The sequence below is a fragment of the Oreochromis aureus genome, linkage group 19 (genome assembly GCF_013358895.1).
Source record: "Oreochromis aureus strain Israel breed Guangdong linkage group 19, ZZ_aureus, whole genome shotgun sequence".
Lineage (NCBI taxonomy): Eukaryota > Metazoa > Chordata > Actinopteri > Cichliformes > Cichlidae > Oreochromis > Oreochromis aureus.
The window spans coordinates 18,884,230-18,910,044 of NC_052960.1; the positions used below are offsets into that span (position 1 = coordinate 18,884,230).

Genomic DNA, 25,815 nt, shown 5'->3' on the forward strand with positions numbered 1-25,815 from the left:
CTCATGACCTACTAAAACAATCAGGCATGTAAAGCAGGACCGTGTGAGTTCCTGTGCTAAATATATACACTGACTGCGTGTATATGTGCATGTGCATCTCACTAATGCTTCTGGCAGAGTACTGCTCTCTGTTATGTATGCGCTTGTGGTTGTGTATGAGTGGCTATGTGTCCGTTTTCAGGTTCAGCGTGCACATGTGCATGCATAACCTTCCAATGTCAGTACAGGAAGCACGCAGGCAAGCATGAGTCCTTGAACGGTATGTCAGGGATGCGTAAAAATACCCCTAAAAAGTGCCAGAAACAAGATCATGTACTCCATCAGTGAGTAGGATGCTCTCAATCTGCACTGTAGCACTACATGTGCTCAGCAGAGCGCAGAATTTTACCTGTGGGGGAGGGTGACCACTAATAAATCACTCAGGTCAGCAAAATCCCAAAGATGTGGCATTATTTTTAGTTTTTGCTTCATGCTCAAAGTATTCCTAAGGCTGTTGTTCCCAATCAGAGAGATATAATGCACAAAGGATTTGGTTACGTATTCTTTAATCTGGATGTTACACAAAAACATAAAGGTATTTAAATTAAGTTACTATGCAAATTATTTCCAGCACAGATAATCTGCACGCTGGTATGTGTATATGCATTCATGTTCACACATGCATGTCTGTATGTGAATGTCTGTGCATGGATCTCACTCTTAATCCTGCACCACCAAACCCTCTTAAAGTAATTAAAGATCACTTCTGTAACCTGGAAAAGATGAGTGTAGGTTTGACTGTGTTGTGCAATTATTTCTATAAGCGTGTTGATTCGTCACGGACCAAAGATTTGGCAACACCTCTGTTTTTAAACCTTGGCCGGTTGTAAGGTGAACAGATATAATTAACCTCCTGGTATCCGCGGTGCAGCTCCCAGGGGCTGCTCAGCACTCTAATTGGTCTCTTACATCTGCTGTTAATGGAAGAACGAAGGGGAGAGTCCCAGCTCTGAGTGTGAGGGTGTATCCCCCATTGCATGCATTCAGCCGGCCTCTAACAGATGGGCTGGGGAAAAGAGGAGAATCCCATTAGAAATTCATCAAGATCACAGGTGCAGAGATGAGAGGAAAGGGGTTATTTGGGTTGTTTTCTTGTCTACTGACAGCCCAATTTTGTTGTTAGATGCCACTTGTTTTGGTCCAAAAATGCTTTTGATTCTTTGCTTTCAGTTCTAGGACAGCTACCAGCGAGTTTGATTTCAGGACTCCACGGTGGGCGTGTATGTCATTTTGCTCTTACAATGGAAGCATAGATGTTTTCAAGACACATTTCATAAGAGAAAAATCAACAGTTATAGAGGCAGAAATCTACTGCTGTCAGACTCCTTCTCAAAGCCAGAGTATCAAAACTGTACCGGGGTATCATCACAAAGGCCAAGTGGTGGTGGATGCATGTAGTCCAAGCAGTAGTTGGTGTGGTTGAGATGGTCTCTAGCTTTTACCTTAAAAGTTTGATTGTCTCTGTATGTGTCCTAATGGCAAACTGTGGGGCTGTAACAGGACTATGCAGGTGTTTGTAAGGATGTCTGTGGCTAGATGTTAAAGATGCTGCTGATCCAAACGAGATGTACTAAGAGCATCTGAAGTATGCACACATTGCAAATTGCATGCTGTAACTCTGGCTGATGTATAAACATTTAATATTATAGAAGATTAGTGAAGTCGTGATTGTGGTTGTGTCATAGACCCAGTGTTTGGTCATGTTCTCAAGTTTGGAGTCCTCAATGAATGTTTTTTTATTTGAGTTTCTATTTAGATTTTTCCTGCATTTTCCAGAGTTTAGAGTTTAGTTTTTTGTGTTTGTCATGTCTATGGATTCGTGCTTTGATTTCCTTAACGTTCTACCATTGTTCCATTCTATTATGTGTTTGTTTTTTGGTATTTTTCTGTTGTACTTTGAAAGTCAGTTGCTTCTTGAGTCTTTCTTTGATGGTTGCCTGGATTGTCTGTAGCTGGATGCCATTCTCCAGCTTCTCCATTTCCCTCTGTGTATAAATAGTCCCGTCCTTCCTCCTAGTCTTTGCCATGGTCCTTGCATTTTCCTATAAAAGTTGGTCCTGGCTACCTGTAAGGGATTCTGTTGTGACCTGAACAATGGTTTGCCTTTTCTTTTCTGATTTAATAAGTCTACCTTAAATCTAGCATCTTCGGTATATGGTCTGATTTAAGAGTGGACATCCGTCATAGACAGACTGACAAAAAAATGCTAGTTGGTCCAATCAGTGAACTATGAGAAGAATTTAAAGGATGTTTTGGTCCTAAACCATTTAGAGCAGCCACTGAAATTAAGAAACTGCAAGTACTGCTTCTACTTTTACTCTTCAGTTTATTCCGTTTTGAAGCCACAGAAGATCATGAGACCATTACTACTGACGACTCTTTAATAGCTCTTTTCCACCTTTATAGTGCCAACAGTGTTTTATTACAGCTCACTGAATTGCGTGTTTATCTAATCAGACGTTTGAACCATTCATTTCATCAGAAAACTTAACAAAAATGTGTCTCACATAATCTGCTTAAACTCCCCTGTCTCATCTGTGGCTGCAGGGAGAAGAGAAAATCTAATAATGTGGTCTGTCAGGTTCATTTTTCAGGTTCACTCAAACTAAATACAGTTGGATGTGACTCAGGTTTTTAGGTGCTGTCAAAACTCCAAAACTGCAAACAGAGCTGGTTTAGTAGATGGCAAGAACAGAGAATAATAATAATTTTAAAGTTAAAGGGAATATACTGAAAGAGGCATGTAGTATTTATAGGGCCGAATCCAGACACTGAGTTGCAAACAAAGGAAAGCCTCTGATTACACACCAAAGTCTGTTTGTAATAATTCTCCTCAGTTTTGTTCCGTAATGATCTTGTTTGCTGCCAGCAGTGCCACTGTATGTTCTCTCCCCTCCAGATGGCAGATGTACGATTGGCCCATGCTCAGTGTGGCAACAGTCTCTGGCACACTGTCTCTCTGTATGTGTGTGAGACCATTTCTGCACCATGGAAATCTGGTATCCCATAACAACAATGTTACTGGATGGGACAACACCAGTATACACACACTGGATGGAACAAGTATCCCGCCTCCTGTTCCTTCCTGGTTGTTTGTTACTGCGGGACAAAGCCGTGTTTTATGTAGACGAAGGCTGAGACTGAGAAACGGGCTTGTGTTGGAGCCTGGAGCTGCTGCCAACCATGACTTTGTGCTTCTGTGGTCTGCTTCATCCCTAAAAGTCCCAGAAATAAAAAGGATGTCTTTCTTTGGCTGTTTATTACCGTTTTATTTTTATTCAGATTTAGACAGGGATGTTATATAAAGTTCAGCATGTTGCTTTGTAAGTTCAAAAGCTGGGGCTTCATGTCTCATATGTGTTAAATATTAAAGTTCACGATAGTAACATTAGAAAAAGACTGAAGTTTGCCATGTTTAAAACAGTGTCCCACTTGGACACTTTGGACAGGCAAGATCAAAATAAAGATGTTTGGCCATAATGTACAAAACCAAACACAGCATATCAACACAAACACCTCATACCAACTGTCAAGCACGATGGTGGAGGGATGATGAATTGGGCTTGTAAAAATCCAGATTCAAATATAAGGCCATCTGTTTGGCAGCCAAAACTTGGGCCAAATTGGGTCATGCAACATCTGATTGAAATGTTAGAGCATGATCCTAAGAGAGCTGTGCGTAAACGTTGTGTTGGTCTCATTGTTTTCTCTGACATATACTTTTTTTTAACCTGATTCCTGCAAAACTAAGGCAATTTAAATTAATGCTTCCAATTGTGTTTGTTTTTTTGCTTTGGTTTTTTAACCAAGCAGTAAATAATAGCAGGCTAATGTGCTAAGCTAAGATAGTAAGCATCTCAGCATGTTAATATTGTCAGTGTTAGGATATCAGAGTACAATACTGGCTGTAGGCTTATATGTGTGTTTGCAATAGTTTAATTCTAATAATAAGAAGAAGAAGAAGATTTCTAATTATGAAGCTTTGGCAGTGTTTGAGAATGTCTAGATTTCATGTGTGCGCATTGCGGCTCGCGCCGATGGAGCTTTGAGGCTTCAGCTACATCTTAGTCTATTGACGCTTCAAGTATCCCACACTCTGAAAGCCCCACCTCTTGAAACAGTCTACCACTAGGAGTTAATCTCTAATTGGGCGAACAGCGTGGACAAGAGCAAGAAAAATGAGGGGGATAAATGCTAGAGAAAGATAATAAAAACATTTTACTGCCAAGTCCTCTTTAAGTTTAATCCTTCAGTCTCACTTTTTCTTCCCACAGTCAATTTATTTCCTGCTTTGTTTCAAGAATTCATCCCACAAGACTTTCAGGAGAGAGGAGAGCAGACAAATAGAGAGGTGAAAGAGGTTAGAGACTGAAGGAGAGAGAATACAAATTCAGCCAGCTGCTAAGCTCAAACCCCCCCCCCAGAGTTTAAGGATCACTAGCATTGAGCAAGATCTGCTCCACAAATCCAGCATAATCCCTCTGCCACACTGTGACCACTTCCTCTTTGACAGAGGAGAGTGTGTGTGTGTTGGAGGGAGTGTGTTTTTGTGATGGGATTGGAGTTCATGTATGTCATGTGCTCGAGGTAAATCTGCCTTGATTAGGCCTCTTTTATGTAGTTTCTTTTTCTTTTTTCTGGACTGTCTCTTTCTAAATCACTGGGGGATTACAGGGCTTGAGCGGCTGTTTATATTTGTTATTTCAGATCCTCTCACATCTCAGACACACATCCATGACCTGGCCTGAGGCCTCGTTGTTATGGAGACTTTGTGGTTGACAGTGACTGAATTTGATGTTGTTCGTTGTAATTTTGACAGCAAATACCACATGGTTAAATTGGACCTATTGGAGGGCTGACCTTCAGTGCTCATAGCCTGAAACGGTCTGAAACTGAGGATTTATGACTTGTAAATACGCTGACTTCATTACAGGAAAGTTCCATGTTTAATATGGGCATCCACTGAAACAGTGTATAGTTACATAGTCTAGATATGTGACAGAATAAAGGAAAAAATCCACAATAAGCTCCTTTAACATGGATTGCGTAGACAAGTTTAAGAGATTTATGAGAAAAGCCTTCCATTTTTTCTGCCTTCCTCTATTTCTCTAATAATTGTGCAGTCCCACAGGAGGCAGGGGAAACGTACTGATGGTGTTTAATACATTATCTGATCAATCACTCAGAAAAATAAGCAGCACTTAACACCATCTATTCGTAAATCATTGCACAGCTCCTGTGCAGTATGTTCTGTTGGATGTGTGTGTAGGTGTAAGGGTGAGAGGAGCAAGGTGGAGCTAGCTCCCGTCTGACCTCACTCTGACCCCAGGAAGGATGTAGCTGATGTCAGGAAGGAAAGGTTTAACATCTTCTTACAAGGGCAGCAGGATCTCACTTCATACCCCTGTTTGACCCAGACACACTCTTTCTGACCCCTGTGTGTGCACAGACACACACTTACACACAGCTCCATCTTTCATTCTTGTCTTTGTCAGCCTATTTGGGATCTTTCAGTGCTACCGTTTTGACAAGAAAAAGAAGCTTTTCCTCCGTTGTTTATCATCTCCATCTTCCTCTCAGTGGTTTCTCCTCTTTAATCTCCTCCCAGGTTGCCAATGAGGGCTTCCCTTCCTCTTATCCACCTCTAGATATTTATTACCTCTTAAGCCCCGGTCAGGCAAAAGCCCTCAGCGGCAGCTTGTAAACTGCATCTGTCTCCCTAATCTGACCAGTTGATTAGCTAAAGCTATCAGGTCGTCCCCTGCTCTCTCCTGCAGGTGACACAGGGGATTGATGGGCTTTTAAGTAATTCTCAGTCTGTTGTTTCTCTCTTTTCTCATTTTTCTCTCCAGTCTGTAACTGTAACTAAACTCTCCGACCTCCTGACAGGCACCTGATGGATCATTTCAGTCGTCCCTGAGGCACACTGTAACTGTGTAAATGCGTCACTTTTAAGCACAACACTTTTCTTGTCTTGTACTGTGCATAACATTAGGAAAAAAATCATCATAACACGTTATTAGTCTTCCACTTAGTTCTAGTCTTGTGCTGAAGTGCCCTGAAAGTTGATATTAAGTTATCATGAGGTGAAAACAAACGTGTAAAAGTGCCATCATTTGCTGAAATTCAGAACTAGTTGTCAAAGTAGCATGTTGATTTGCTACATTAAGGTAAATATGCTAAAAATATGCTAACATCACACCCACGTTTCATCAGAGTGCTTACTGAATTAGCATTCAGGTCAAAGCGCCACCTGCTCTGTGATCACGGCCACAGGCCCACCTTTATTCTCTCTCATTTAGCTCTGTATTTCTCATGCCTGTCCTTAAATCGCTGGCTCCTTTAATTCCTTTGTGCTGCTCAATGGTGATAAAGTCCAGACCTCCATTAGTGAATCATGCTGAAGACTGGTTGTTTATTAAGTGCGACTCAATTTGGAGCAGCTGAACTGGCGCTGTGGCAGTAACACCACCTGGTCTATGTGCGTCTGTGTCGTGAAATTAAAAAGGGGGAAAAAAGCTGGCAAGCTGGAGCACAAGCAAGTAGCAAAACGATGCACCGAAGCTGCAGCGATATCAGATCTGCCCTTCTGCCTGAAAAACAGGAATAGTTGTCAAAATGTTGTGACAGCCTGTTTCCTGCAGCCTCTCGCTCTTTTGATCTGGTGGTTCTCTGCAAACACTGGTTGCGGCTTTTTCGGTACCTCCCATTGTGGCGCAGCTTAACCTGGCAGCTGAACTTTCCATCAAATCAGTTTAGCTTTATTGTTTGGATCTTCTGCACCGCTGAGAGAAAAGAAAACAGACATCAATCACTCTGTTTGTCAGCGGGTTATTGGCAAAGTGAGCACGAGTGCTCGAACACATGGTGAGACAGCTGCTAGCATGACATTTCCTCCAAGGGAATGTCCCTAACCTTGTCTTTTTTCCCTTCCTCGTGTCTGTGTGTGCATTCATATCCTTACATATTTTACATATTGAAGGAGTGACTCAGCTAAAAAGGCTGCTGCAGAATTTATGAGGCTGCTGTACTTTGCTCCCCTTTGTGCTCGTCATAAGCATTTTCCACATCTATTTTTACTCCTTTAGCGTATCGATTCTTTGGAAGGCACGAGTCCAGAAGAAGGGGAAATGAGTCAAAGCATGTGTGCCCTCCTTCTCCTCCTCCTCCAGTGTTCATTATTGATGACAGTGAGGTCAGTAAATAAGGCGGAGATGCAAGCAGGAGTGTTGGGCTATTTTAGAGCTGTAAAAAAATGAACTGAAGAGAGTTTTTCATTTAATCCCTGTGGCTGCAGTGATGGACAAGCACTTAAGCAGGCTGCTGGTTCTGCCAGAATCACATCTACTTGCAGGAGGAAGGTAATAGGGAGCAGGGTGTCAAAATGCATTATGGCGAGCAGACAGATGGGCTCTGAGATCCGCCTCGGATTTGTGACCCAGCCGGGTATTGACCAGATGACAAAATAGGGACAGAAAGAAAAAGTCAGATAGAAGCTGGAGCAGACTGACAGAAATGAAGTGATTTAAGCAGATGGCTGACAGGTGCGAATACCACACTGGTGCAGCAATCTTGTTTTGTGGCGATGGACGAGAGGACCCGTCTGCATGTGGTGATGGATTTGCTGTTAAATGAAGATTGACATCTTACTGATACTGAGTCTCTGGGCAGAAGGCATGTGACCTGAGCCCCAGACAGAGCTGTCACATCAAGAGCAAATTTAGCCGAATCGGCTCTGTGTGTGAATGTGCTGTCGGCACATAAGCATCGCGCCATCAACACATATTCCTCCATATGAAAACAAACTTGTCTGACCTTCTCCGATTCTGGTTGTAGCTGTAAACTTGTTAGTGGGCGTTAACTTGGCCCAGATGTTGGACCCAAGGCACAAAGTGGCATATGTTGGGATGGTAGCACAGGGCTGGGGGGAAACGGGGCCGTGACAGCCAGTCATTGTGCTTCGGTATCACACTGTCATTGTGTCAGTGTTGGGAGCAGACCCACGACAGATGCTCGACAGATAATAGAAGCGTTATCTCTGGATGCTCACTCAGAGACACACTGTTGCATGTAAATATGAACAAGGATTGCTTCAAAGAGAGAATCTCAGGTGAGCTAAATGTTATTAAGATCTGTGGAAAAGGCTTTGTCAGTGTGTGTGTCTGTGGAAAAGAAGGCGCGAGATTGCGATTTTGCTTATGAAACAAGAAAGCTTTTCCTTGGAGTAGAAATCTGTCTGTATGAGCGTATAATGAGACAGACATATTTCTCATTGAACCTGTAAAGCTTCTGCTGTCGGTGTAATGTAAAAGATTGCACACCTGCAGTTTTCATCAGATGCCATTTCTCCACAGTGGGGGTTTCATTATAGGATTCTCACCAGGCGGTGAAAATATTAGACAGTGCATACAAATAATACCTATATCAAGTGTGTTTCAGGCTTTAATGCCATAAAACATACCTGTCACATGACCTGAATTCTAAAGTCAGCAACTCTGTTAATCACCAGTGTTTATAAGCACTCTACTCTGGACATGCAGATAGTTGCTTCCTCAAATATCTTTTCACAGATACTCATGGTTGAAGATGAATAATAACGACATTGGTGATCTCTATTCCTCATTAGCAGGTAAACATACAAATAACCATTGGTTGGTTGGTGGCCATGAATCTTTATAGATATTTATCTCCCATTTAAAGTCATTTTAATTCATGTAATTAGAACAGTTAAACTCAGACTTAGGGTCTTTTTGTAATAAGTAAACAGGGTAAGACGCCTATAAACACCTATTAAGCAGAAGAGAATGGACGGACAGGCTGGATGTTCTACTTGATCAATTCCTGACTTGTCAAAGAAGTCGACTGTGCCGGCTCAAGTGTGGATATGAAAAGTGGAAGTCAGTAGTTTTTACTTTTAAACAAGTTTTTGACAGATTTCTAAAATATTTCTGTCTTCTTGTTTTTTTTGACAGAAGGTCTAATAATTTTTTAAGCACTATACTTATGTTAGTCCAGTCTCAAAACACAGTTAGCATTATTATTGCAACGTTTCAGTGAAATCTCAAGTCAGCAGTAATGCTTTTATGTGTCGACTGTAATTGCTTGATTCAGCCATTCTGTACGTGTGCAGATTTCCATTTTATGCTACAAGCTTCACGTGCCCCATCTGCTTAATGCGCCAGTTCATCATCTTGTCTAATCGAGGGTCTCCTTGACCGAAGCGATTCATAACCAGCTAACGGTGAATTTTGCTCGCTAATGGAATTTCCCACTTGTAAACAAATCAGTGAAATTGCCTTTCCGGCATGTTTTGACAATTAGATTACCGCGACTTCATTGGATCTTATGGGATTATACACTTATGAATACTTATGATGTGTAATTGTAAGAAAAGGAGTTTGACAGTCCTACAGTCGCACACTCTTTTGTGTTATTTGTGCTTAAATGTTTGCCATTCATTTTGGAAGAAAATTTAATTTGAGTAAAGAATTATTTATTTCAAATTAAAAATCAAGTATTACAATTTCACTAACGACTCTTTGTTCTATTTAGATCATATTTGGTAGGAAGTTGTCTTTATGTTATTAGTGTCATTGATCCAAATGTGTTTTTTTATTTATCTAATTATTTTATGAAGCTAAAAATACTGCAGTTTTTCTGAATTTCTATCTACAAGTGAATATTTGGGGAACTCACGCCTCTGCAGAGCAGCTTTTGCTTCTTTAGAGCGCCATCACACCCGTTTTGTTTCACCAGATTGTCTGAAAACAAACACATTTCAGTTTGTCTGAGATGCTGTTGCGCTACATTGTTTGAGAATGTTATTTACAGAGGTCTGAAGCCTTTTTCACGATTTCCATAATGTCACCAAGCAGTCGGGGTCTAACGCAGATTCCCAGCAGAAACACGGCTGCAGATCTGCCTAATCACCAGATGCCTGCTCTCTAATGCATAATGCATCAGGCTGTTATTACAAGTCTGCAGGGAAAACACAGCAGTGATTTACATTAATATTTCATCAAACCCCTGTGACATCAAAGTCTGAATGGAGGAGACCCTGCATTATGATGAACGTGTGTGTGTGTGTGTGTGTGTGTGTGTGTGTGTGTGTGTGTGTGTGTGTGTGTGTGTGTGTGTGTGTGTGTGTGTGTGTGAGATCATTAATGAAGTGGACCCTGGTGGCCTATGCTTGGCCTTTATTAGTGTGTCAGGTGGAGAGGTGGTAATAATGTGTTAAGTTAGTTTAAGATCAGAGAACAGACACTAAAACCAGGCTGGCGAACAGTCTTCATAGTCAAAGAGTCTGAAAGTATAAAAGGATAAAAGTGAGTTCAGGGTTTGAAAGTTGTAGCCGCCTGTACTCAGGAAATGTCTTCTGCTACCCAGCATGCCTGCAAATATGCTAATATGTAACTACATTTGTATAAGCTTATATTAAAGCATATTAAAAAGGCACTTTTGACATTTTGAGACGTGTATTTGCCTTCTTGCTGTAAATTAGATGATAAAATTAATAAAGCCACAGTGGATATTCCATGCTTTCCCCCACAGCTGTTTTTGTGACATTATCTGACAAACCACTGTTTACTTTTCTCATTAGTTTTCTGCGTTTTCTAACGTGAGCTCACTGCGTCCTCAGATGACAGTGCGTCAGCGGCCAGCAGTATGGAGGTGACCGACCGCATCGCCTCCCTGGAGCAGAGGGTCCAGATGCAGGAAGATGAGATTCAGCTGCTCAAGTCCGCTCTAGCTGACGTGGTTCGCAGACTCAATGTGTCTGAGGAGCAGCAGGCCATGGGTGCACGTAGAGGACCCACCAAAGGTAACATACAGTCCAGCACAAAGCCTAGGGGCTTGCTATTATAGTATATGCATCACACACAGACTGGCTTGCACACGTGGTTTTTCAGGACTCCTGGGTCTGTTTTTCCACTCTGACCTGTCGATGCTGATCTTCAAATCCTGCTAGTTTTCTTCCATCTGACTCATCGCTCTCCTCTCCTTCCTGTCCCATCTTCTCTTGGACCGTGTTGTCTTGTTGAATGCTTTTGCCTTACATGTATAGACCCCGCTATGATGAGAAAATCTCCCTCAGCAGACAGCAATGTTGGGAAGCCAGGTAGGCTCACTGTGTAGCCTGAGTGCACTAACCAGACCTGGTGTTGTGTCACTGCCTGCCCTGCTACTATTATCCTAAATATATAGTATTTCACCAGGAAATGCACAGTTGCATTCAATACGGCTCACTGCACTGTGATCCGAGTTTGAAGACAGATCTTTGTGGGAATTTGTGTCAGCACAAAAACTGTTTTATGAGGTTTTGTTTGATAAGAGCCAGGCTAGCGTTCTCCTTTGTTTCCTGTCTTTCTGGTAAGCTCACTAGCTGCTGGCTGTAGCTTCCCACTGAACAGAGGCTGTATTGATTTTCACAACTCTCTCTCTGGAATGAAAAGGAATAAGAAAGCATCCCAACCTATTCGGCTGAGGAGTTAAATCAACACCTCCCTGACACAGTCCCAGTTTATTTTCCAAAAGTCCAGAATGTGATTCACCTTCACGAATGGTTTTATCATAAGTCAAAGGCACAGTTGCTAAACCTTTAAATGCCTCACTCTGATGTTCTCTCCACCTGCTGTCACACAGCTGCATGCTCTTCTCATCTGTGCTGAAAACATTGCATAAACTTTAAAAAAGCGAGCACCATGGAGTGATAAAAGGTAGACTTTTTTCACATGTTTTTTGCATTTTTATTGCTTAACAATACTGCATGCATCAATTTTCAGTGGAGATGTGTAAACTTTGGTCATGAAATCGTGCTGTCACTCCAGAGGCTGATAAAGGCTGCATGGGAAATCAGCTGCACTTCATGTGTTTCAAGTCCTCACATGTGCTTTAGAGTAATGAAGCAAAAGCAGATTAGGATTCTTAGCTGCTGCCAGCTCCATTCTCAGGAGTGAGTCTGGACGGATGGAGTTTCAGTTTGATTGGGGAAGTGGAGGATGACTCGGACTCATTGTTCCCCACCAGCAGTCTGCTTTCCCTCGACTGAAGCACAGTGATCTGATTCAGAAAGCTTAGCCCAGTCGGGCTGACTGCATGTGGACAATCGTGTACACACAGGAGCGCACGCATTTGTCTTCTTTAACATGCTAACAAAATTACAAACCTCGTTTTGCCCCTGCTGCGTAATTACTACATGAAAGATAACAGAGGGAGTGTGTGCACAGGCCTGAGTATCAATGTGTGTCTGGATGAAGCAGTGTCTATTAAATATTTATCACTGCAGATAAAGCTGCAGCTTGGATTTGTTAGTCTATGCTGCCTGAATGAATTGTGCGCGCGCGCGCGCGTGTGTGTGTGTGTGTGTGTCAGTTTTTCTGATACCACTCCATTTTCTACAAACTGTATTCCATCTCAATGGGAAACCTTTAAAACAATTACATTTAAATTTAGTTTACTTCTTTCTATATTATCACTTAATCTTCTCAATCTACTTTAACCTGATGATATAACACACTGTGCAGTTATTTACCATCTCTGAACCCTCACATTGGAATTATCTTTACATTTGGGAAACAAAACCCTGAAAGTCATTCTCTGTAACACTAAAGGTGGTTGTGTGGCATAATCGCAGCAGATGAGCAGTTTCTCAAATTGACCAACGAGTCAATGTCATGCATTGAGCTACTGCCAAGTGATTGGCTGGTTAGATTTTTGTGTTAACAAGCAGTTGAGCAAGTGTATCTAATGAAATGACCAGTGAGTATATACTGTGTATATTAAATGACACAAACGTGTCCATAAACCTATACAGTAGGCCAGTGGCAACCCTGGGTAACATTTTTGGGAAAACCAGCACTACATTTATTTATTTACATATGTAAACTCCATGTTGAGTGTACAGCTAAAAGCAAAATAAACTAACTTCAGATCAAGAATTCTGAGTTTAATTGTTTGTTGACTCCAAATTCAATTAATGTGTAGACAAATAACAGAGGTGGCAGTACATACAGCGTTATTTTAAATACACTACAGGTGCTGACTCTGATACTAGTTCTTTCTGAACGTGTCTTGTCGTCCTCTTTCTTCCAGCCAGGCCAATGATCGCCACCCTGCCGTTACGGCCCACAGTAAACAACGGGACCGTCCTACCAAAGAAAGGCAGCGGGACTCTGCCATCCCCATCTGGATCTGGATCCAGGAAGGACACCAGCGCGCCAGCCAACAAGACGTAAGGAAACCCAATATGACTATAAATGCATTTGAGCATTGACTTTTCCTCTACTCTTCTTTGTCTGTTTCATTATAATCGACTTTAAGGAGGCTATCGGCATTTCTGGGAACCTTTTGCTTTCTTAGAGCAACTTGAAGGTGTGGACTGTCACAGTCAGCAGATTTTGTCTTGTTTTTCTACAAAATCCCAAGCGTCATTAAAACCGCTGGAAAGATTTATTGTTCTTCACCCCAGAAGTTTTATGTGTCTCGACATTTCTTCCCTCATGTCTGCCTGTGCCACGCCAGGTCATTTCAGCCATAAATCGTCACATTTCTGGCTTTTTATCATCCACAGACATTGACATTTAACAGGCCTGATAAAGGGAGACGACGCATTTTCATCATCTGCTGCTCTGTGTTTTTTGTGCGTCCGTGTGTTTACACGTGAATATGGAGTGCAGGTTATCAATCTTGCCTGCCAGCATAACAATAGCCTTTCCCCATTCTCTGATGACATTAACTAAATCAGATGAAGCTTGGCACACAGCAGGGGCCTGCTCCAGTCCACGCAAATGTTAACTCTGCTTCTCCGCCTCTCTTTTAGAAGTATTAAACTCGGGAGCTCAAGCTTTGACACTGAAAAGATCTTTTTTTAAAAATGAATATTTCATTATATATATATCCAACCCTGAACACTCTTAATTTTAGGCCTGGCATCGTGACATGAAACAGCACTTTCTTAGTTGAAGGATGATGAGCGGCACTGGAGACTAATGATTAGCCCAACTGTTTTTACTTGTTATGTTGGCATGGCTGTGAATCAGTGTTAACTTAAGATATGACATATGGGTCTCTTGCTACTTGTTAGGGAAAATCAAATCCATCTTCCCTGTGGAGGCAACGTCAGGCTAAAGATGGAAATAGAGTGCACGCCGATAATACAATAGCAGCAAATCTTATACCCCATAAAGTCTTTAGTTTTTAGTTGTATTCCAAGATAGAGTTATTTCTCATCAGTTATCTCTTCTGTTTAGTCTCCTGTGTTGTGCTGGATCCTTTCCATCTTTTTCCTGTCTTCATTGTCTGTCTCTGATTATGTGTCGTTTCCCACTGTGATGCATCCTGTTTATGTCTCGTTCACCTACGTTGTTATGTCCTGCCACTCTGTCCAGTTTCTCCTCCCTGTCTCGTTCCTCCAGAATTCTCTATCTGCCCCTCAGGTGAGACTATCACCACGTTACAGTATGCTGTAGATTTATACATAACCTCATCAGCGCCTAACTGATCTAACACATGCTTAACTCGATCTCCAGTTTTTAAAATCGCTCACTAAATTATACGAAACTTGAGATTTTTTTTTATTTGGTGTGATTAATCATATGTTTTTTAAGTCTTTGGTGCAGCGTGTGTGTTATTTGCTGTGCCTGTGTGGGATTACTTAAACTGCACTGATCACAATCCCATCAGCACTGGCGTACACAGAACAGCCTTCAAAGCCCTGTGGTCCAATTACTGTGATTCCTCATGGGATAACACGGCAAACAACCGTTTCTCTCTTTCTCTCACTCTTCTTTCCATCCTGTTCTCTTCTTTAATGAACAAACACACACAGGCTCTCCAGAAGGGATAACAGCCACCGGCCAGTTTTAGAATTTGAATAGACTTTCCTCCCATAGGGTGGATTAGGTGACTCGGCCTGCTGGTCATTGGATTGCTGATGGAGCCTTTTTATTGTTGTGAATGGGCAGGCTGCCGGCACCACCAATATGCAGATTTACAGAGGTCTGTGCAGATGCTGTGGTTATTATAATCACAGAGGAGTAAACAGAGTAAAACTCTGAGGAAACGGCACCGTGCGGTTTTGCAAAAAGTTGTTTCTTTTTCTTTCCTAATGTGAGGCATTATGTGTGTCAACATGCTGGCAAAGACAGATAGATGCAGTTTTATAGATTGCACAATTTTTGCATTTCATACAGGTGACTTCCCACCTTTGATGGACCTGATTTCCTCAACTTCCTGTTTTGCTGTTAGTGAGGTAGCAGTGTTTGCTAAGCAGGCCCAATCTATTGCTTTGTCCTGATCAGTGATTCTTCACACTGGGTTCCAAGGACCCTCTGCAGGTTCATAACCGATAACCAGAGGGTCCTTAAAATATTTCTTGTAAAATACAAACTTGAGTCGTATCATTTAAAAAAAAAAAATGACATACAGGGAGTGCAGAATTATTAGGCAAGTTGTATTTTTGAGGAATAATTGTATTATTGAACAACAACCATGTTCTCAATGAACCCAAAAAACTCATTAATATCAAAGCTGAATGTTTTTGGAAGTAGTGTTTAGTTTGTTTTTAGTTTTAGCTACTTTAGGGGGATATCTGTGTGTGCAGGTGACTATTACTGTGCATAATTATTAGGCAACTTAACAAAAAACAAATATATACCCATTTCAATTATTTATTTTTACCAGTGAAACCAATATAACATCTCCACATTCACAAATATACATTTCTGACATTCAAAAACAAAAACAAAAAAAAACAAATCAGCGACCAATATAGCCACCTTTCTTTGCAAGGACACTCAAAAGCCTGCCATCCATGGATTCTGTCAGTGTTTTGATCTGTTCACCATCAACATTGCGTGCAGCAGCAACCACAGCCTCCCAGACACTGTTCAGAGAGGTGTACTGTTTTCCCTCCTTGTAAATCTCACATTTGATGATGGACCACAGGTTCTCAATGGGGTTCAGATCAGGTGAACAAGGAGGCCATGTCATTAGTTTTTCTTCTTTTATACCCTTTCTTGCCAGCCACGCTGAGGAGTACTTGGACGCGGTGTGATGGAGCATTGTCCTGCATGAAAATCATGTTTTTCTTGAAGGATGCAGACTTCTTCCTGTACCACTGCTTGAAGAAGGTGTCTTCCAGAAACTGGCAGTAGGACTGGGAGTTGAGCTTGACTCCATCCTCAACCCGAAAAGGCCCCACAAGCTCATCTTTGATGATACCAGCCCAAACCAGTACTCCACCTCCACCTTGCTGGCGTCTGAGTCGGACTGGAGCTCTCTGCCCTTTACCAATCCAGCCACGGGCCCATCCATCTGGCCCATCAAGACTCACTCTCATTTCATCAGTCCATAAAACCTTAGAAAAATCAGTCTTGAGATATTTCTTGGCCCAGTCTTGACGTTTCAGCTTGTGTGTCTTGTTCAGTGGTGGTCGTCTTTCAGCCTTTCTTACCTTGGCCATGTCTCTGAGTATTGCACACCTTGTGCTTTTGGGCACTCCAGTGATGTTGCAGCTCTGAAATATGGCCAAACTGGTGGCAAGTGGCATCTTGGCAGCTGCGCGCTTGACTTTCCTCAGTTCATGGGCAGTTATTTTGCGCCTTGGTTTTTCCACACGCTTCTTGCGACCCTGTTGACTATTTTGAATGAAACGCTTGATTGTTCGATGATCACGCTTCAGAAGCTTTGCAATTTTAAGACTGCTGCATCCCTCTGCAAGATATCTCACTATTTTTGACTTTTCTGAGCCTGTCAAGTCTTTCTTTTGACCCATTTTGCCAAAGGAAAGGAAGTTGCCTAATAATTATGCACACCTGATATAGGGTGTTGATGTCATTAGACCACACCCCTTCTCATTACAGAGATGCACATCACCTAATACGCTTAATTGGTAGTAGACTTTCGAGCCTATACAGCTTGGAGTAAGACAACATGCATGAAGAGGATGATGTGGACAAAATACTCATTTGCCTAATAATTCTGCACTCCCTGTATATACATATCACACAGCTCATTTAACCAATAACACCTGGGCTTGTGTGTCCATTACTCCCTCCCATGGCATCTCTGGGACAAGAATAACTGACCATTCTCAAGGTGTAACACACCTCTACTGCTGCTGCACAGTTTGACCTCCTAGTGAATTGAGATGGTGTGGGTAAATGAACAACTCTATTCATGCTACCATTATAAAGGTGTCCCTGGAAGATGTCCTTGCCTGAAAGGGGTACATGGCCCCAAAAAGTTTGAGCTTTAATAATCTTCTAAGAAAGATGCTTCGTGTCCTGAAAGGTGTTCTTAATCTCCTCAAACAACTTTGCTCATACTGCTTACTTATAATCAGTAATACTAATATTAATATTACATAATATTCACACACACACGCTCTGATAGGAGCATCTCAGGGTTCAGTATTTTACCTAAGGATACTTCAGCATCCAGGTTGGAGGATCAAACCACTAACCTTTCAATTAGTGCACAGCCGCTCTACCTCCTGAGCCACAGCCAGGAGGTAGAGCGGGGATAAAGCTATTCTAGTACTTAAGTTGTGTAGTAATGCAGCAAAAGCAGCAACAAGCAGGATTTCTTTATGTAATGAATTAATCCAGAATTAAATTAATCTGTATTACTTAGTATTTAGCCGTCTGCCAGCTTTGCCCTGTTTGTGAGTGGCCGGTTGTCTCTAGGTGCCAGACGGGGACAGATCTCAGCTGATTAAGGGGAAAAAATATATATACGTCTGGATGAAAACTTTAACAGGTGGCATTTTCAGAAAAAGCAGCATCCGGTAAGTTTTGTGAGCTATTTCTTGTGACTCTTTCTCTCTCTTTGCCTTTGTCTTCCATCCTTTTAATCACAGCACTGTGAGGAGAGCCAATTCTAATGAACAAATGGGGACTCTCAATCGGAAAGATTCAGGCGACTCCAAGGGCAACCGAACCCGAGCCGGATCCACTGGAAGCAACTCCAGCGGCAAAAGGAGTGACAGGTAAGGCAGAACCAGCAGTGAATCAGTGTTTCTCCATTCAGCGCCACATGGAAGCTAAGATGTATAACAATGTTTGTGTTTTGCAAAGTGGAAACTACAAGGTTTTCCTTATAAGGCCCTTTCAAATTAAAACGTACAGTAGCGATGGTTTACCCAAAGTTGGGGTGCTGATTGACAGCTGTCTCTTTACTTGTTTACTTTGCAGCAAACAGAAGGACCCAGTGTTCAATGCAGGTAAGAAGCATCTCCTTTATGGCTGTCTGGCCTTGATGACTATGAGTTTCCAAGCTATGGTCCAACTCATTGAGAGCCATTACATAAAATATGCTCAGTGGTTCTCTGTGTCAGTCGGAGGTCAATGCATTCTTTTTAGAAATCCTGTTAAAATACAGAATTATGTATTCGCTTTTTTGTTTATCCCTAAAAGGAAGCAGTGCAAGAGATGCCTTGAACTGTTTTCCGTACCCAGATGACCACTGACCGCTAACACACAATGCTTTGTCTTAGTGTTCATTTTCTCCATCATTTCCTCCCTCACAAGTAACAAGCATCCTACATCCTCATCTTCAAATTGCCATTTGTCTTTTTTGTAATAAGTTCTTCCTGCTTCTTATGTTAAACTGAACTTTTGGTTGCACAGCTAAACAGTTTGTCATTTGAACTCAGTTAAAAAAGCAGATCCTAATATTGTCCAGTGAGCTGATAAACTTCCTCTGCTTTTGTTGAAGAGATTCAAATGCATAAATATATCAATAGCAAGCCTCCAGGAGCTTTTCCAAGTAAATCAGAATTTTACAGAAATCTTTTTAAGGGTTTCTCTTTGAGGCCACAAAAAAAGATATAAAGTACACTCCTGGGTAAGCTGTTACAGCTAATTGCATTGGAATTTGCTATAGTAACTTTCTAGCTAATTAAAATAGCGGCCAGGTGATTTCCATAAAACGATATAAAAGTTTTTAATAGCGGAAGGAGTGCAAGGTTAATATGACTCACGTAATATGTGATATTAGTGCAGCAATGAGAAAAAGCACGGTGGCCCTGAAAGGTCAAATGTGTAACTTGAGAAAACACCAGCAAAAATTCTGCAAAAGTACACGAAACAAAACAGAAGTTGAATTAAATAGAAAAAACTTTACAAAAAAAAAACTAAACAAAACTCACAAAACAGAACGTGTTTTGGGAGGACAATAATGTGACGGAACAGCAGCGGAAGTAACATGCTAACAGTTAATGGCTAAAAGCAAACACGCATCTACAAAATTATATGAGTTATCAGACTAAAACAGTCAGTACCTTGTATCTTTTTCCTCCTCACAACACTGAAGCGTCCTCCGCTTCTCTTAAGTTTGTCTCAGGGCGATTCTTCCCATGTTTTGGTTTCTGTCACTTACGCAGCTGTTCCGTCATGTTAATGCTTCCCCAAAAACACACGTTTTCGGTTTTCTTTACTTCCATTGTGGGTCTTGTTTTGGATTTTTTTTTCTTCTGTTGTGTTTTGTGTACTTTTGCAGCATTTTTCTATTTGCTGGTGTTTTCTTAAATCGCAGTGCATTTGACCTCTCTGAGTTACTGTAAATTTTAAAAAGTTAAAAACATACAAGCATCTAACAGCTGAAAAATTCCTCTCAAGAAAATCCTTCAATCTGATGCTTTGAATCTTTTTGAATCATGCACCTGACAGGTGAACCAGGTCTGTATCCTTTGAACAAAATCCAGAAAGCACATTGTAACAAGACAATGGGACTGAATATAAAATTAGATGAGTATTGATCAGAATTTCCATATCCAGCATGCTATTGATTTCTGCCTAAATTGCACTGCTGCGTTTCATCTGGTTCCATATTTACTCGGCTCGATCTACAGATCGAGACAAAGCTTTACCAGGTTTCTGTCTGTGTTATGAAAAGATAAAACAGCGTGCAGCTTACTGATCCACCACATGTCACAAACTGCCTTAAATATTCAGAAGTTTAAGGCCATAGTTTAAAAAAAAGAAATTACAGCAATTTACGATGCAAAAAATGATCAAATGAGCCAGTCGATATTCCCGCTAATTTATTTCACTTATGTCATGCTCTCATGATTTAGGCTACTTGATGCAGGAATTGATCATAGGCAGTTTGATAGGCATAACCTATCACTATGTGACAATAAACCAATGTGAGCAATAATTGCAGTCATAGCTTTTATCTCATGCTTGCCTGCAGGACATGAACGTGAAATGGTTTATTAGATTTTTGGTAAAAAATAGTCTTTGTCCTCACATTAAACTAAGCTAACAAAATAGACATTTTTCTTTGTTTTAAGCTAAACAAGAAATAAAAGGGTTAGTAGATGGGGGTCGGGGTGGGGGGTTTAATTTAATTATTCACTTACAGTGTAGCAGCAGAGGGTGGAGCACCAGGAAACGAGCATTGATTCTTTTGGCCATTTAAGGAAAGTAGCCATTAGGAATGAGGCTGATTCATTAAGAACATTACGGAGAGAAGCTGCTGTTCATTAAAACCAGTAAACAGGAAGTTCACTCATATTAGGACAGACCAGGAAGTGAGGAAGCGATGCCACGCCTCACCTGGTGCTTGTGTGTCTCTCTGTGACCTTTACAAGGAATGCGACGTGTGACCCACTGCAAAGGTAGGCCACTCACCCCCGTCCCCTAATACCCATCCGCTCCCAGTTATCCACAGCTCTCTGGACACTGCAGACAATTTGTTCTGATCTCTGAACACATATCACTTTTGCTCTAAGCCTCAAAAGTCATTTTACTCTTCTGGATAAAATGAGGATTGTTGATCTGAAATTTCAACTCATAGTTTTGTTCACCTCCAACTTTTAGGTATCTAAAACTTTTGCAGTACACAGAAAGCTGTCCAGACAGGGGCAGGAGTGGGTTCACAAAATGTTTGTGAACATAGCCTTCCCTTTAATTTGTTTCTGAGACTGGATTAATTAATATAAAAACACCCACACCTCCTACCTAACCTCCACCGAGTGCTGCATCAGAGTGGGATTGCAGTGTTTGCAGTTTACTTGTTATTCAGCTGTGGGCGAAAGCTGCCGCCTTACCACAGTTGTGCCTGTTTGCTCGCAGCCTCACTTTCGCTCACAGGCATTTAGTCTCTGTCACCATAGTAACCACACAAAGATTTCTGACACTTGCTGCCTCGCAGTCGCTTTGAGTTTTTCTGCGAACTCTTTAAATCCTCTGTTCTCAGATCCTTCGCTTCAGTTCAGAGCAAGTAGATTTGCCACTGCTTACCTCCCCACCCTCAAAGTGAATATTTGCATTACAAACACACTGAGTATCTGATTTTGGGGTAGTTCCTATTGAAGTCTGTTTGATTTATTTTTTTTTTTCAGCTTGTAGTTTTCTCACACAGCCTGACGAGTGTGTGTGTGTGTGTGTGTGTGTGTGTGTGTGTGTGTGTGTGTGTGTGTGTGTGTGTGTGTGTTGTCCCCTTCAGATGAGTGTTTGAACAAAACTGGCTAAAGTGAAAGCCAAGCCCACTTCTTTACAGATATATTGGTGTTTGCACAGCCTTGTTACAGAGGAATGTAATCTTTAAAACAAACAATGAGATGATTGTGAACATTTTGTTGCTAAAAGCATCTGGTTCCAACGTTTCAGGCTGGTGACTTCTTAAAATGAAGTCGTGTGTGTGTGTGCGTGTGTGTAGCCTCTTGTGGCAGACTGGATGCATTTGTGTTTTTGAGCAGTTAACCCCCAAAAAGGTGGTGTTTACCCCCGAAACCTTTCATTTTAATTCTTCTGCATAATTTTATTTAATTGGAAATTCGGCAATAAAGCTTTTTTTATGTAATTAGGAGATTATAGCCCCATAAAATACAGCAGTTATAAAGTATATGGTCTTTTTTGTAACATCATTTTCTTTATTTTGCAATCACTTCCATAGGCTATAGTAAAATAGAGGATAATGCAGGGTATGCTTTTATTTAGGGCTGTGTCTTAGTTTTTTAAACCAGAAATGATACCCAAAGCACAAATCTGACTGAGAAACCCAGATGGCAACCACCAATATTCTCAACTCAAAGCATTAATATGCAAACCAATTTACAACCATGACTACTGCCATCATTTATATACAGTCTATGTAAAGGCTCCAAAACCAGGTTTCGAATGACTGAGGGGGAGATCTTATATGAGACCAACAAAAAACGACAAATTTAATTTCATTACTCAACAGATACTAAATTACTACATTTCTAAATATATCCCAGTCTTTAACTAAATGCTGTCTTAAATTGGGAATAATTTCCATAGTTTCCCTGCGTCCTACCAGTTTCATCATTCTTGTACTTAATGTAAAAAAAAAACTTATGTGTCTAACTTCTTGCATTTCTTGATCCTGCTTTGTCCCTATTTTGCCCTCTTCATCTATCTGGCCCTGACAACCTCTATTACCCCGCTTCATCAACAACTCCCCTGCTCTTTCTCCTTATCTACGTTATAGTCACAGTACAGATTTACCTCAGCCGCTCTACAAAGTTGACTGGGAAAGGCAGCGTCCCTGCAGCTTCAGCTGTAACGACCCGTTCAGCCGTCAACACACAACGAACCTCAGAAATCAGCAGGGCCAGCATGGCCAAAAAAGGCAACGCTGCCAAGGTTTCAGCGGCCAGAAAGACCCCGAATTTTAGCATCCAGTTGAGGAAGTCAGGGAGCCTGTTATCCTACTCTCCCCTTGACACACCCAGCTACCGTAGCCCTATTAAATCCCCCAGCCAGTACTTCCAGATTTGTTATTAGCAAGCATAAGCAAGCTTTTCTAGAGAGGACAGCATATTTTCAATTATCAATCTAAAGTAATAAATGCAGATTCATGATTTTAAACCTGATCTTTCCCTTTAAAAACAACACAAGGACAGAATCAGAGAAAAAGCAGCAAAATGAATACAAAAACCTTTAAAGCCATCAATTTGATCCATTAGTCAACCTTTCTGATGATCTGTTAACATTAAAGCTCATTTTGTTCATTTTGGTTTCCTTGGTGTTTTCTGCATGGTTTATTTTGCATGTTTTAAAATGATTTCTTAGTGTTTCCTTTTCTAAGCCTCGATCTGTTTTTTTCTTTTCACTGCTTCTCTTGTGTCTGCGTTTCATGCTGGTCAATCTATGCTGTGAGCTGAATATTCCTGAGTTGTGAAGGTTTTTAACAAAGTGTTTGCAGTTTTATTTTGTGCTGCTTCTTGTCAAATATGTGTTTTGAAATGGCCAATAAAATCCGTTAAAAAGCTGTTTGTCTTCCCAAGCTCTGTCATTTTTTTATCATCTCACATCACTTCATCCTCTCGTCTTGTCTTCCACTCAGTATTATCACTCTTGTCATTCAAACCATAATGGATGTATTAAGTTGCAGTGCTGTGTGTGCTTCTGTTTTGCCGTATTGTAAAAAAGTGACACTGTAAGTGATTTAATTCCACCCAGGATTCAGGGGTTCTGTGTTTGTGCATCTAAACATTATCTCACCCATTATTCTTGTTGCCTTTTCTAGAGGAGGGTTATGTGAAAATGTATTTGAAAGGTCGCCCCGTCACCATGTACATGCCCAAAGACCAAGTGGACAGCTACTGCCTGGAGGCAAGAGCAGAGCTACCCAGCAACAAACTCAAGCTGGACTGGGTGTATCCTTTTACTGCAACCTATTTGCCAAATACCGGAGACAGGGAGCTTGTGTGAGAGCATTTTGACATGTTTTGCACAGAAAAAGTTCAAGTATAATCCCACTTTCTGATTTGGAAAGTTTCTCAAAGTAATCATCTGAGGAAATCAACATTGTGATGTAGTTGTGGGAGTTAAGAGGAGGAAGGCGCGAGCCTGTCTTTTTGCTTTCCCTGCTTGTCAGAGCAGATCTGTTCAGATGTTCATTTTCACCCGATTGTGCTGCCGCTGTCGGAGCCAGGCTCATCGCTCAGCGGCCTGGAGTCAGTAATAACCTGTGCACAGCTGGCAGGCTAAAGCACGGCCAGTCAGCAGCTCCTCTTGTGCTGTTTTATTTTTACTTTGTGTCACTGCAGTTTTATTTCTTTGCTTCTTTTGTTCGTTGATGAAGGAGTGAATATAGCTGGTTGTTAAGCCTGTCACGAACCCAGAGGCAAAACAGAAAATGATCAAATCTGATAAGGAAAGCACAAACAACAAACACACCGATAGAAATACAAATGTGGGCTGTGCATTTTGGATATGATGAATTATCCACTTTAAAAATGGAGCTATTTAGCTTTTGCTTGTGTTCTTTTGCAGTGAAGAATGTCCACATTAAACATGCCCAAAGTGTAATTCAACAATAATATTAATAGAGCAGCATGTAATGCTTTAAAAAGCTCTAAACACTTGGTTTCAGACAGTTTTCCTTGGATCTACATGATGTCAAAGAGACTGGAATCTTTAATGCAGTCATCTCAGTCACAGAAGCCCCTCCCACCCACTGTTCAAGTGTTCTGTTTGCAAGTGGCAGCCAATCAGAAGAAAGGCGAGATTAGCTCAGTCAGTGGATGAAATGAAAAGATGAATTTTTATAGTCTATTATTTTTGCTACTCCTGATCTCACTTTTGATCCACACAGTTTAAATTTATGAATGCTACACAAATGAAAGCACATAGCTGTTTGTGATTAAAGAAAACAGCAAAACGTGTGTTATGGACCCATTTAGGGTTTTGCTTTTCTTTCATTCCTTGACTGCTTTCTTGTTCAGCTATGGTTACCGCGGTCGAGATTGTCGCTCCAACCTTTACTTGCTCCCCACTGGAGAAACGGTGTATTTCATCGCCTCAGTGGTCGTCCTGTTTAACGTGGACGAGCGGTTGCAGAGACACTACACCGGACACACAGACGACATCAAATGGTAAGCGACGTCAGCAGCCCAGATCAAGTCTTTAATCTCGCTCTCATCTCATTGCTCTTTGTATCTCCTATTCCTGACAAATACACAACTGACTCGTGTAGCTACAGCGGGCGAAGTAACAGGTGCACTTAAGTGTTGCATTCAGGCACAAGGCTGAAAGTATATTTGTAGGAAGGCTTGGAGTGCAGTGAGAGTAACCTTGAGCAGTCACTGCCATGATTATGTTATCACACGCTGAGGTTAATAAAAGTTCAGCTTATTAATTGCCAGTTTGGATTACACATCAGAGGATGAATCACAGAGAGATTCTTGCTCCTTTTAAGACAAAGTGTTTGAACTTCCTGCGAGTGGTGCTGCACTGCCAAAGCCCCCAAAGGAATTCATCTTAATATGTTTAATTTCCCTCCACAGTTTGACGCAGACAGCGTGTGGTAGCTACAGCGAATATCATATTCATGTCTTTAAAAAGCTCACTCACCAAAAGCAGCCTTTCATGTCCTGGGAGCACATGGCTCATCTTTATTCAAACGGTCCTTTGATGTCAAAAAGCCTGTTTTCACATCTACTTTTCACATCTTTCTCTCCACCAGCCTGGCTGTCCACCCTGATAAAATCACCATAGCAACTGGGCAGGTGGCGGGCACCTCCTCAGACGGAAAAGTAAGTGAGATCTGCTCCTCATGTTTTATCAAGTTATCCATTATCATTTTGATTTATTGTGTTTGGGTGTAAATTCTTTCTTGAAGAAACAGATTTACCTAATTCAAGCAGTTCTGGTAGAGAGTTCCTGCATCCAGCTCCACTCACCGGTCACTTTGTTAGGTACACCTTACTCTTACAGAGTTGGACCCCTTTTTCCCTCCAAACTGCTTTAATTCTCTAGGGAAACATTTCTCAAAAATGTTGGTTCATGTTGACATGAT

General features: G+C 41.3%; 1 protein-coding gene across 7 annotated transcripts in view; it reads left to right on the forward strand.

The window, feature by feature from the left end:
* Nucleotides 1-25,815, forward strand: part of eml1 (EMAP like 1) — a 52,125-nt gene that overhangs the window by 17,509 nt on the left and 8,801 nt on the right. For 4 of the 7 annotated variants that reach the window (XM_039603216.1, XM_039603217.1, XM_031758223.2 and 1 more), the window contains exons 2-9: nucleotides 10,679-10,861; nucleotides 13,132-13,270; nucleotides 17,900-18,028; nucleotides 18,234-18,262; nucleotides 20,636-20,662; nucleotides 23,542-23,671; nucleotides 24,743-24,892; nucleotides 25,483-25,552. In XM_039603216.1, the coding sequence (XP_039459150.1) occupies nucleotides 10,679-10,861; nucleotides 13,132-13,270; nucleotides 17,900-18,028; nucleotides 18,234-18,262; nucleotides 20,636-20,662; nucleotides 23,542-23,671; nucleotides 24,743-24,892; nucleotides 25,483-25,552 (857 nt within the window). Of the gene's footprint in view, nucleotides 1-10,678; nucleotides 10,862-13,131; nucleotides 13,271-14,251; nucleotides 14,475-17,647; nucleotides 17,800-17,899; nucleotides 18,029-18,233; nucleotides 18,263-20,635; nucleotides 20,663-23,541; nucleotides 23,672-24,742; nucleotides 24,893-25,482; nucleotides 25,553-25,815 lie in introns of those variants that run through there. The other 3 variants (XM_031758224.2, XM_039603218.1, XM_039603219.1) reach the window with 3 other exon arrangements.